Source organism: Macaca nemestrina, chromosome 1 (assembly GCF_043159975.1).
Source record: "Macaca nemestrina isolate mMacNem1 chromosome 1, mMacNem.hap1, whole genome shotgun sequence".
Classification (NCBI taxonomy): Eukaryota; Metazoa; Chordata; class Mammalia; order Primates; family Cercopithecidae; genus Macaca; species Macaca nemestrina.
In genome coordinates this window covers 13,946,098-13,959,573 of record NC_092125.1, presented here as the reverse complement: position 1 = coordinate 13,959,573, position 13,476 = coordinate 13,946,098, and the positions used below count along the sequence as shown (strand labels likewise).

Below are 13,476 nucleotides of genomic sequence, written 5' to 3'. Positions count from 1 at the left end.
TGCAGGCACCCACCACCACGCCTGGCTAATTTTTTGTATTTTCAGTAGAGACGGGGTTTCACCATGTTAGCCAGGATGGTCTCGATCTCCTGACCTCGTGATCCGCCCGCCTCGGCCTCCCAAAGTGCTGGGATTACAGGCGTGAGCCACCGCGCCCAGCCTGGGTAAGTATTGTACATCATGTCAACCTTAAAATAATTTCTTCAGATCAGTTCAACAAACATTTCCTGCCTTAATCCCTTTATATTATTAAAGGGATTAAGAATATAAACAATATTAAGACAGATCCTTGCTCTTAAGGAACACACTGTCTAGTGAAAAAGAGACACAGGAAGGATTTCCACCAATATGACTGTGCTGTGATTCAGATTTTAAAAAGGAGGTTTATGAAAGTTTGACCAATTTAACAGTTATCAGAAAGCTCACATGAAAAAAATCTTTTTTTTTTTTTTTTTTTTTTTTTTTTTGAGACAGTCTCATTCTGTCACCCAGGCTGGAGTGCAGTGCAGCGGTGCAATCTTGGCTCACTGCAATCTCTGCCTCCTGTGTTCAAGTGATTCTCGTGCCTTAGCCTGCCATGTAGCTGGGATTACAAGTGTGCATCACCACGACTGGCTGATTTTTGTATTTTTTGTAGAGATGGGGTTTTGCTATGTTGGCCAGGCTGTTCTCAAACTCCTGGGCCTAAAGGGATCTACCCGCCTCGGCCTCCCAAAGTGTTGGGGTTGCAGGCATGAGCCACCATGCCTGACCTAAAAAATCTTTAAAATTTAAATTTTGTCTGAGAAGGCTAGCTGTACTTTCCAGTTTATTTTCTTCTTAGGATTTTACTGAAAAACTTTTTTTTGTTGTTTAGAAAAACAATTTCAGAGATAGCAGATACCTGAGAAAACATGTTACATGAAAAAGATGTTTTTTCAGTTTGACTACAGTACTCACATTATCAAATCCTCCAAGTTTGTGTACAAGTCTGAATAACTTAAAAAGATTCAAATTTCGATATCCAAGTACAGGTCGTTTGTTAATAGGTGTACCTGTTACAGAACACACAAACTATATTAGATCCACACTACATTTTTAATTTAAAATTTCAAAAGATTCAAATAATACCACTGAGTATTTATAGTATTTTATATATATATATATATATGAGAAATTATCTTGTTAATCAAAGACATGATGTCTACACATAAACAAGCCCATGGCCACTTTAAATTTTTTCACATAACCAGATTTTTGAAATCTTTTATTTTCATTCTCTCATACTTTCTTCCCTCTGCTGAGCAAGTAAATAAATACTAGACAACTGCTTCCCAATGAGAGTTGCTTTTATGGCATTTTCTTTGTATTCTACCAACTTACTACTACTCTAAATAATGATTCTATAGTAAAGCTACATGTTTGTTTGTTTGTTTGTTTCATTCTAACACAAGAAAATGCAAGGCAAGGATGCTAAATCGAACAAACCATGAGAAAGTGGTAGAGAAGATAACAAGGTAGGGGTACAATGCCTCATATGGCCATTTCTGCAAAATATATGACTGGCTTAATCATATTTTTTCACTCTTCTCTAGTATTAGATTTCATTCATTTTCTTTGCCTTTTCATTTATCTTATACAAGAGCCTATCAAACAGCATACTTCTTAGGCCAACCCTCCATTCATGTAAAGAAATAATACAAGAATCAAAGACATTTTATATTGAAAAATGAAGAGATACTTATATTGTGTTAGGCATTATCATTTATGAAAACAAAAGATGACAAACAGCCAGTTTCTACTCATCAGCATTACAATCAGGGATTTAAAAAACATTCAATTCCCAGAGTATTGTGGTGTTTCTAAACACTAATTATTCATTTTGCCCTTCCCTTCCAGCTAGAAAGTCTCTCCTTACTCCCTTACAAGCATCTTCCCAGAAAATAAGTAGACTCTGACCAAGAAGATAAACTCGAGAACAACAGTGTTGAGGTTACGGAAGGATTAGTTCATTACCCTAAGTTATTCTTCTTCCTTCAATCCTTGCATGGCCTTAGCAGCTTTTGGCAGATTAAATAAGCTGAGCCAAGGCTCACTCTGAGATTGTCACACTTTCTTCTCTATTTCTGGCCTAATTCCCATTTTGCTACTGTTCTTTAGGGTCCCATGGATAGGTAAGGGGATTGGCAGGATAGGGTAATAAGCGCATTTATGTGTCCACAGCCACAATATCTGTCAAAAAGCTATCAAATTCCTCATTCTACTTGTTACGGGACAGGTGCTATGCTAGGTGTTGGTGATATCAGAGCCAAAAAGACAGCCATAATTACTGATGACATAAAGTTCAGTAAACAAAATTCTATTCTTATTTTTAGGATACTAATTATATGTCCAAAACTTACCACGTTAAGGATAAATAAAAAATACTCACCTCTGTCCTCCATAAATTTGTACAACTGCTGAAGAAAGTTCTCCCTTTCTTCTGGAAATGGTTCTATTTCTTCCTAATTTTAATCACAGAAGAATATTATTTTCTTCAATTAAGCATTTTAATAAAACAAGCAGACTTCTTACCAACAGCAAAGACTAGAGTTCGTTAAAATACTTCAAAGGCTTTTTACCTAATCAAAATTATTCTTTTAACACTAAGCTGTTCAAAACCAGATAAGTCTAGACATTTTATGTTTTATAGAGGAATATGTCTTAAAAAGTATCTCAATAGTTAAGAATCCCCACAGTAAAAACTCCCATATGAGAAAAGGGACTCGCAAGATTGTTCGTGTTTGTTTGTTTTTAACCATATCAGAGATCTATTTTTCAAATCAGGGTCACAGGTTCAAGAATACCTACTCTCAACTTATGCAAAACTGGGTCAAGGTTAAACACCAAAACTAACTCTATTATTGCTCCTCAAGGAACTATAAAAGTATGGGTCCCATTAGCTGTAAGTGCAAGTATCCTTCATTTTATGCAGCCCCACTGTATATACTTCAAGCTTACATAATCAGTAAAGTGGGGAACAAACTTGATCTACAATACCTGAAGATTCAGACTTAGAGAAATCTTCAAGTAATAAAATAGTTCCCTGATTTATCAATTACAAGGGAGGGACTAGCTTCTTGCTGCTGTGGCCAAGGGCTGTGGCAGCAGGAAGCTGGTCCTCAAGCAACCTGCAAGGAGCAGGGTAGTAGGTAAGACTGAGGAACTCATCAATTCAATGACTTTCATCCATTCAACAAACACTTGAGCACCTGTAAGTGTAGGCATTATGCTAGGTGCTAAATCAAATAAAAGAAAAATAAGCTATGGAGCCTGCCATTACAGAACATGATTAGGAGTAACTGCAGAGAAAATGATTCCAAACATACAGCTAGGCTTTACAGTTACTCTGGCTTAAATATACATATTTGTAATAGTAAAAGTTAGGATATTCAACTGGTAATCTAAATAAATCAAAATATAGCATTTTTAAATTTGGAAAATCATGTGCCTAATGCCACTGCTTTAGCGAGATTGTCTTTTTACTTTAAAAGCCAGTACATGAAAGAAAGGTATTTTTTTTTAAAGCCCATGTTGATAAACTATTAGGTTTAAATAAATAATAAAAATAAATGACAACCATTAATTTGCTAATGATGAATCTGTATTTCTCAATTTAAACACACTCCATACATTCAGGTTTTGGTAAGGAGATCAAATTCAAATCTAAAGACACCTATTTTCTAGATGTTATCTTAAATGTTCCCATGGTATAATATTTAACTTTAATAAACAGCCCAATTTATTTCTATTCCAAAAACGTTTAAGGTAAGCTTTTAACTCAAGAAAATGTTTACACTATACTGCAGATTTGCTTTTACAAAAACACTTGTGAAAACACTAAGCACCAAAAGGTTTGGTAGCTATTTATCATTTGTTATATTTTACACACTATGACAGACACTCTAAGTATGAATACGAATAAGACAGCATTCCTAACTTTAAGGAACTTACAAATTTGTGGGGGAGAAAAAATAGACAACAAATATAAAACAAAAATATGTATAAGGAACAATAGTAGGGTTTTTTGTTCGTTTGGTTGGTTTTTGAGACAAAGTCTTGCTCTGTCGCCCAGGCTGGAGTGCAGTGGTGTGATCTTGGCTCACTGCAACCTCCGATTCCTGGGTTCAAGCAATTCTGCTGCCTCAGCCTCCCGAGTAGCTGGGATAACAGGTACCTGCCACCACGCCCAGCTAATTTTTTATTTTTTATTTTTTAGACGGAGTCTTGCTCTGTCACCCAGGCTGGAGTGCAGTGGCGTGATCGCCGCTCACTGCAAGCTCCACCTCCCGGGTTCACACCATTCTCCTGCCTCAGTCCCCTGAGTAGCTGGGAGAACAGGCATCCACCACCATGCCCAGCTAATTTTTTTGTATTTTTAGTAAAAGACAGGGTTTCACCGTGTTAGCCAGGACGGTCTCGATCTCCTGACCTCAGGTGATCTGCCCACCTTGGTCTACCAAAGTGCTGGGATTACAGGCATGAGCCACCACACCCGGCCACACCCAGCTCATTTTTGTATTTTTAGTGGAGATGGGGTTTCACCATGTTGGCCAGACTGGTCTCAAACTCCTGACTTCAGGTGATCTGCTCGCGTCAGCTTCCCAAAGTGCTGGGATTACAGGCGTGAGCCACCGTGCCCAGCCAGGAGCAGTAGTAGTTTAGACTAGCAAATGAAGTGATGTTTTCCTGAGGTGACAGAGGTGATGGTTCACAGGTTTCTCTTTACAGAGATGGCACCTAAGTAGGGTTCTGAAAACTGAACAGGAATATGCCATGCTGACTAAGGAAGGAGGGGAAGGAAAAGGTGGTGCCTACAGAGGTACTAGTGTATGCAAAAGTGAGGAGCAGCAATATATGTAATTTCACATTGCTATAGCATAAAGTTCAATAAAGGGCATAGAAAGAGAAATGATGAGAAAAAATTGAGGCAGGAATTAGACTATAAAGGAGATTCTATACGAAAGCTTAACTTTTACAGTGACAAAAAGCTACTCAGGAGGTTTTTAGCAGCAAGGGAATGATTGCTCATTTTAGCAATTTAAATAGAAAGCAGTCAGGGAGAAGACTGAAGCAGGGAAATTTCTACATTACACACTGTCATTACAGATCACTATACCCTAAAATATAACCTCCAAAACAATCTCATTTCATTAACAGTTTACTACAGTTAAAAGGCAGAATTTCTTTTTTTTTTTTTTTTTTGAGACGAAGTCTCGCTCTGTCGCCCAAACTGGAGCGCAGTGGCCGGATCTCAGCTCACTGCAAGCTCCACCTTTCGGGTTTATGCCATTCTCCTGCCTCAGCCTCCCGAGTAGCTGGGACTACAGGCGCCCGCCACCTCACCCGGCTAGTTTTTTTTTGTGTGTTTTTTAGTAGAGACGGGGTTTCACCAGGTTAGCCAGGATGGTCTCAATCTCCTCACCTTGTGATCCGCCCGTCTCAGCCTCCCAAAGTGCTGGGATTACAGGCTTGAGCCACAGCGCCCAGCCAAAAGGCAGAATTTCATAACTTATCTAAAATACTACATACTGACAAATAAATTTACTAAACACATTAAATACATTGCATTTCATGGTCAAATATAGTAGCCTTCACTATCTGCACCACTCATTAACTTTTATGAAGCTGTTCAGCAAACCATTAAAGAGTACCTTGTCACTGCCAGACCTACAGCACCAGTTACAATAAAATCCAAAATTTGAGCTCTTTGATCCACATACAACCAGATGTCTTATTTATGATCTCATTAGAACTATCTACCCATTTGTCTTAGATAAAATGATTCAAGATTCTCTGAATCAAAGAGATATTGATCTTTACTTTTCTGCTTTTTCTTCTTTTTTTTTTTTTTTGAGACAGGGTCTCACACTGTCACCTGGGCGGGAGTGCAATGGCGCGATCTCGGCTCCCTGCAACCTCCACCTCCCGGGTTCAAGCAGTTCTACTGCCTCAGCCTCCCGACTAGCTGGGATTACAGGTGTCCACCACCACACCTGGCTAATTATTTTGTATTTTTAGTAGACACGGGGTTTCACCATGTTGCTAAGCTGGCCTTGAACTCCTGATCTCGTGATCTGCCCATCTCAGCCTCACAAAGTGCTAGGATTACTCATCCCACCATGAGCCACAGCGCCCCGCCTGATTTTTCTTTTAAATATTAAATGAAAGATGTATTTTATAGTTTTTTGGGTAAAACAATAAAATATGGAGATGTAAACATTTTTTTTTTTTTTTTTGAGACAGAGTCTTGCTCTGTTGCCCAGGCTGGGGTGCAGTGGCCGGATCTCAGCTCACTGCAAGCTCCGCCTCCCGGGTTTAGACCATTCTCCTGCCTCAGCCTCCCGAGTAGCTGGGACTACAGGCGCCCGCCACCTCGCCCGGCTAGTTTTTTGTATTTTTTAGTAGAGACGGGGTTTCACCGTGTTAGCCAGGATGGTCGCGATCTCCTGACCTCGTGATCCGCCCGTCTCGGCCTCCCAAAGTGCTGGGATTACAGGCTTGAGCCACCGCGCCCGGCCGATGTAAACATTTCATGAGGTGACAGCTGTCTACATGGTAATAAAAAGCATTTTAAAGTATTAGGTAAGTAGGTTTGTTTTTTTTTTTTAAATAAGACAGGTTCTCGCTCTGTCACCCAGGATGTAGGGCAATGGTCAATTCACGGCTCATTGCAACCTCCACCTCCAAGGCTCAGACCACCCTCCCAACACAGCCTCCTCAGTAGCTGGGGCTACAGGAGTGCGCTGACATGCCCTGCTAATTATTTTTATTTTTGTTGAGATGGGGTTTTACCATGTTGCCCAGTCTGGTCTCGAACTCCTGAGTTCAAGCGAGCCGCCTGCTTTGGCTTCCCAAAGTGCTGGGATTATGGTTGTGAGGCACTGTGCCTGGCCTAGGTGGATACTTTTTTTTTTTTTTTTTGAGATGGAGTCTCACTCTGTCACCCAGGCTGGAGTGCAGTGGCGCGATCTCGGCTCACTGCAAGCTCTGCCTCCCGAGTTTATGCCATTCTCCTGCCTCAGCCTTCCGAGTAGCTGGGACTACAGGCGCTCGCCACCATGCCCGTATAATTTTTTGTATTTTTAGTAGAGATGGGGTTTCACCATGTTAGCCAGGATGGTCTCGATCTCCTGACCTCGTGATCCACCTGCCTTGGCCTCCCAAAGTGCTGGGATTACAGGTGTGAGCCACCGCACCTGGCCTGGTAGATGCTTTCTTAATCATCTCATAAACCAAAAGCATGGGAAGACTAAGACACCTTTTTGAGGTTATTAGGATAATCAGACTTAATATTTTTAATTTCACAAGGTCATACATCTAAAGTAACCAAGTAAACTACCTGATTATGAGTATCACAAATACAAGATTATGAAATATTTCTCATACTAAAAATACTTATCTGATTAATGACTTAATACCAAATCCTAACCCACAAGGGAAACCCAACTGTTATTTATAATTTTAAAAGGTATCAGCTGTTTTCACTTACCTCTTCTTCACTGCTATTATCCTCCTTTTCTTTTTCATCATCTTCCTCCTCCTCTTCTTCCTCTGCTTCACTGCTAGAGCTATCTTCTTTCAATTCAGTCTTCCAGTTAGCAGGAATAGTTCTACTTTTGTGAAATTCAAGTGCCTGTTCAAAGGCTGGAAACAGACCATAAGCTATGTGAACTGAAGAAATTAAGACAACTGTTTTCTCAAAAAGTATTAAACACAATAAAGAAACAAAAACTACTGTGCCAATACCACCATTTATTGTTTGCTATGTACCAGAAACTGTGTTAAGTGCTTTTAAATGTAGCAATATATTTAATCCTATCCATCCTATGCATTAGGTAGTCATTTTATAGATGGCAAAACTGCCACCATTGGAAGATTACTTAAGTTCAAATAAATTAAAGAAGAGCAGTTTTATTCTTTTAAACAAAGATTAAGCTTCACTAGTAAAAACCTTTAATACAGGAAATCATGTAATATCTTATGCAATACACAATTATCAAACAGTATTAATACCAGGCACAGAGCCATTAAAATAAATATACAATACCTGAAAATTGACCACACATGATTTTTACATTTTCAGTTAAACTTCAATTAAAACTATGGTAAGAATTACCTTCAACTAAAATTAGCTAGACTTGATTATTCTCATTTTACAATATATGGGAATAAATTATATACCAAAAAATCTTGATGATTTTAACCAATCTACATAGCATATTACTGAATTCAAGGAATAAAGACAAAGCGAAGACAACTATTTACAGTGCCAAAAACCAAGTGACAGATGCAATTACCAAATACTCCTCAAATAAAACTACTGGAGCCTTGTGGTTAAGGATGTACATTCATTAGTGAGAAATACCAAACCAAAATTACTTTGATTCCTCAGCCAGGCGTGATGGCTCATGCCTGTAATCCCAAAGGCGGGCGGACTGCCTGAGCTCAGGAGTTCAAGCCTGGTGAAACTCTGTCTCTACTAAACACACAAAAATTAGGTGGGCATAGTGGTGGGCGCCTATAGTCCCAGCTACTTGGGAGACTGAAGCAGGACAATCTCTTGAACCCGGGAGGTAGAGGTTGCACCAAGCTGAGATTGTACCACTGCACTGCAGCCTGGGCGACAGAACAAGACTCTGTCTCAAAAAAAAAAAAAACAACCAAAGTTACTTTGATTCCTTTCTTCTACCATTCCCAGAAACCAGTATTTTATTTACCAGGCAAAAACCAGATTATAGCAATAGCTGACTACATAGTTCTCTCCCATTATTCTAGATTATTATGCCTGACTATAAGCTAAAAAAAAAAAAAGGAAAAAAAAGGAAACTTATGGCTGGGTATAGCGGCTCATGCCTGTAATTCTAACACTTTGGGAGGCCAAGGCGGGTGGACTGCCTGAGCTCAGGAGTTCAAAACCAGCCTGGGCAACACGGTGAAACCCCATCTCTATTAAAATAACAAAAAATTAGCCGAGCATGTGCCTTAGTCCCAGTTACTCAGGAGGCTGAGGCAACAGAATTGCTTGAACCTGGGAGGCAGAGGTTGCAGTGAGCCGAGATTGCGCCACACTCCAGTCTGGGCGACAGAGCAAGACTCTGTCTCCAGAAAAAAAAAAAAAGGAAATTTATAACACAGAAGACACATGGGTTTATAAAAATAAAGGTCACAAGGAACCAAATATAACCATAAGAACGTAATTTAAAAAAAAAAATTTAAAGAGCAAAAAAAAATTTAATCTTCAAAAACACTTTAGCAGTTTTTACAGTACTTGTAATTTATTCCAAGATTATCCTTACCTTGTTTTAATACAGCATCAGGCTTTGGTGCAGTGTCACTAGTAATTTCATGGACATCTTTTCTTGGAACTGAAGTACTATATATTATTTTTCATTACAAAAGAAGAAAAAAACCCAAAATATGACTAAGATTAATTAAGAATCCAGATGATTACATATCACAGAAAGATACTGAAAATATGAGAATGTTGACATTTACAATAAAAGTGATTGCACACAGAGTAGCAAGTCAAAAATAACATAAAAGACAGGATGTTAAAATATGTAATCATCTACAGAAGGATCCTACCATAAGAGATACTTTATAAACACCAATGTGTTCCCAAATACCAGAGTCCCCTGCCTAAATGCAACACTGAAAATTATTTTGATTTTTTTTTGTTGTTGTTGTTTTGGTTTTTTTTTGAGACAGGGTCTCACTCTGTCATCCAGACTAGAGTGCAGTGGCACAATCTTGGCTCACCACAATCTCTACTTCCACCTCCCAGGCTCAAGCGGATTCTCCTGCCTCAGCCTCCCGAGTAGCTGGGATTACAGGCACATGCCACTACCACCCGACTAATTTTTGTATTTTTAGTAAAGACGGGGTTTCACCATGTTGGACAGGTTGGTCTTGAACTCCTGACCTCAACTGATACACCCACCTTGGCCTCCCAAAGTGCTGGGATGACAGGCATGAGCCACCATGCCCAGCCAAAAATGATTTATGGCAATATAATAAAATATTTGGGGCCAGGCATGGTGATTCATGCCTGTCATCCCAACACTTTGGGAGGTCAAGGTGGGAGGACTGCTTCATGCCAAAGTTCAAGACCAGGATGGGTAACATAGTGAGACCCAGTCTCCACAGACAAACTAAAAAAGTAAGAAAAGAATTAGCCAGGAGTGGTGGCATGTGCCTGTAGTCCCAGCTACTCAGGAGGCTGAGGCAGGGAGCTGAGCTGAAAACCCAGTGCAGGGTTACAGTAAGCTATGATCGTGCCACTGCACTCTAGAGTAGGCAACAGAGCAAGATCCCATCTCTTAAAAAAAAAGGTTGAGCTGGGTGCAGTGGTTCACACCTGTAAACCCCAGCACTTTGCGAAACCGAGGCGGGTAGATCACATGGGGTCAGGAGTTCAAAATACAAAAATACAAAATTAGCTGGGCATGGTGGTGCATGCCTGTAGTCCCACCTACTCGAGAAGTTGAGGTACGAGAATCGCTTGAACGAGGCAGAGGTTGCAGTGAGCTGAGATTGCGCCATTGCACTCCAGCCTGGGCAACAAGAGTGAAACTCCGTTATCAAAAAAAGTAAATAAAATAAAATAAATAAATAAAGGTTGGACACAGTGGCTCACAACTGTAATCCCAACACTTTGGGGGGCCAAAGTGGGCAGATCACTTGAGCTCAGGAGTTCAAGAACAGCCTAGGCAATATGGCAAAAAAAACCTACAAAAATTTGCCGAGCATGGTGGCACACACCTGTAGTTCTAGCTACTTGGGAGGTTGCCAGAATACTACAGTTGCAGTTGCCATACTGTACATCAGATCCTGTACGTTTCATTCATCTTACAAATAAAAGTTTGTGTCCTTTTACTAACGTTTTCCCATTTTCCCTACCCCCCAATAATTTAATATCAAGTCAGTATTCAATTTCAGTGCTCAAATTCCTCCGATTATCTCAATTTTGTTAAAGTGGGTTCTACATATTGTTTTTTGTTGTTGTTGTTTTGAGATGGAGTCTTGTTCTTGTCGCCCAGGCTAGAGCACAGTGGCATTATTTCTGCTCACTGCACCCTCCATCTCCCAGGTTCAAGTGATTTTCCTGCCTCAGACTCCTGAGTAGCTGGGATTACAGGTGCCCACCACCATGCCTGGCTAATTTTGTATTTTTAGTAGAGACAGAGTTTCGCCATGTTGGCCAGGCTGGTCTGGAACTCCTGACCTCATGATCCGCCTGCTCAGGCCTCCCAAAGTGCTGGGATTACAGGCATGAGCCACCGTGCCCAGCCTACATACTGTTTTTGAAGCTAACTTTTCAGACTGGGTGCAGAGGCTCACGGCTGTAATCTCAGCACTTTGGGAGGCCAGGACATGTGGATCGCTTGAGCTGAGGAGTTCGAGACCAGCCTAGCCAACATGGTGAAACCCTATCGCTACAAAAAAATACAAAAATAGCCAAGTGTAGTCCCAGCTACTCAAGAGAAGTTGAGGTGAAGGATCACCTGAGCCCAAAGGGTCATGGCTGCAGTGAGCCGTGATCATGTCACTGCACTCCAGCCTGGGTGAAAGAGTGAGACCCTCACCAAAAAAAAAATAATAAATAAAATTAATTAATTAAAGATAAAAATACCTTTCCTGAACTTGAAAATTCAAACACCAAATCTTAAAACATAACGACCTTTTCAAGGTATTTACACCCAATATAATTATGTATAAAATATCTGGCTTCTCTAGTCATATAATTCTTAAAGAAAAATAAATCATTTTTTTAACCCTTACCATCCATATACAAGTAACCCATTTTAATCCTCAGACTACTGAAAAAGTTGAATATTATCTAACAGGTATCACTACAACCATTAGACATAACTAGTAGAAGAATCAGAAATTCCTAACTAGACCATCAAGAACAAACCCTAAGGAAATAATGTCAATAAATACATCAATAGGCCGGGCGCGATGGCTCACGCCTATAATCCCAGCACTTTGGGAGGCTGAGGTGGGCAGATCACGAGGTCAGGAGTTCGAGACCAGCCTGGACAACACAGTGAAACCCCATCTCTACTAAAAATATAAAAATTAGCCAGGTGTGGTGGCATGCGCCTGTAGTCCCAGTTACTCAGGAGGCTGAGGCAGGAGAATCGCTTGAACCCAGGAGGCGGAGGTTGCAGTGAGTGGAAATTGCACCACTGCACTTCAGCCTAGGTGTCAGAGTGAGACTCCGTCTCAAAACAAAACAAAACAAAACAAAAAAATCAATAAAGTAATAAATATGCTAGATATCGCAAATTTGCCTCAAATAACCAGCGATTATGTGGACAAATGTTGACAAATTAGACAGTACTGAGTGTCTAGTTTGGAAAAGATTACCAAAATGAGCAAGGAAAAACATACTACAAGACAACAACACATTAAGATAATATGAAAAACAGTCACTCTGAAACATTCTATATGATGAAAAATAAAAGCCTAAGGTAACTAATCAATCATTTAACATCCTAATTTAAAATAACAGCATATATTTATAAACTGGTTTTTCAAACCAAGTAAATTATACTTACAATTTTCCATCTTTGAAAGATCGAACAAGAATATTGTCCTTTTTTACAGCAATCTCATCACTACAATCAGGACAAACCACCTTTTAAGAAAAAGGGTGAAGCTATTATAACTAAAAGAACTCATAGTTATGTAAGTACCTACTATTTAAATCCTTTTAAAAAGTGTAAGCTTGAAGTTGAAAAACTAATTTTAGTTTGAGGGTAAACAGGTACACACATGGGAGCACACACAAGTAATTTTAAATTGGTATCCTACATCCTTCCAGCTGCCTGGATAATCTAGATTTTTTTTTTTTGGCATAGACACAGCATTGAAAGCAAAAGTACAGCTATGACTAGGATGAAGCTGTGGACGAAGTTCTAGTCAGAAATAGAAAAAAGATAGAGCTAGATCCTTATCTGAAGGGATACATCATGGCTAAGAGAAAAACAATGGTCCAGAATTTCCAGAGCCTTGTAGGCCATATTAATTCTTAGGATAACATCTAACATCTTTGTTGAAAGAATCTGAAACCAGACAATGTCATAATAGATTTTCCTTTTAAAAATCTACTTTGGCTGCTATGAAGAAAATGGACCATGCAAAGGCAACTGTGCAAAGAGACTAAGCTATTGTGATCATCTGAGTGAGAGGTAGTGGCTTGGATGTAAAGTGGTGGCAATGGGAAATTAAAGGGATGAGAAATATCCAAGATAATAAGGGAAGTAGAAAGATGAACAAGAAGAGGACGCTTAGTTTTCTGCCTTGTGCAAATAGGTAGATGATAGGGTTATTCACTGTGAAAGAAAAACAACAAAAAAGGGCCAAGTTTGTGCAAGAGGGAAGGGATAAGAAGAGGAGTTTTGGGACTATTAAGTTTTAGGTGGCTAAAAGACATCCAAATGAAGATAG

The 13,476-nt window shown here is 39.6% G+C and overlaps 1 protein-coding gene across 6 annotated transcripts in view; it reads right to left on the bottom strand.

Annotated features, from left to right (window-relative positions):
• LOC105474602 (AT-rich interaction domain 4B) overlaps positions 1-13,476 on the bottom strand; it is a 168,294-nt gene that overhangs the window by 57,838 nt on the left and 96,980 nt on the right. For all 6 annotated transcript variants that reach the window (XR_011610377.1, XM_011729392.2, XM_011729396.2 and 3 more), the window contains exons 9-13: positions 12,585-12,664; positions 9,318-9,394; positions 7,511-7,665; positions 2,411-2,483; positions 940-1,034 (exon numbers count right to left, since the gene is read on the bottom strand). Coding sequence is in view for 5 of the 6 variants with exons in the window: in XM_011729392.2 (XP_011727694.1) it covers positions 940-1,034; positions 2,411-2,483; positions 7,511-7,665; positions 9,318-9,394; positions 12,585-12,664 (480 nt within the window). In the remaining variant the exon portion in view is untranslated. The remainder of the gene's footprint in view (positions 1-939; positions 1,035-2,410; positions 2,484-7,510; positions 7,666-9,317; positions 9,395-12,584; positions 12,665-13,476) is intronic.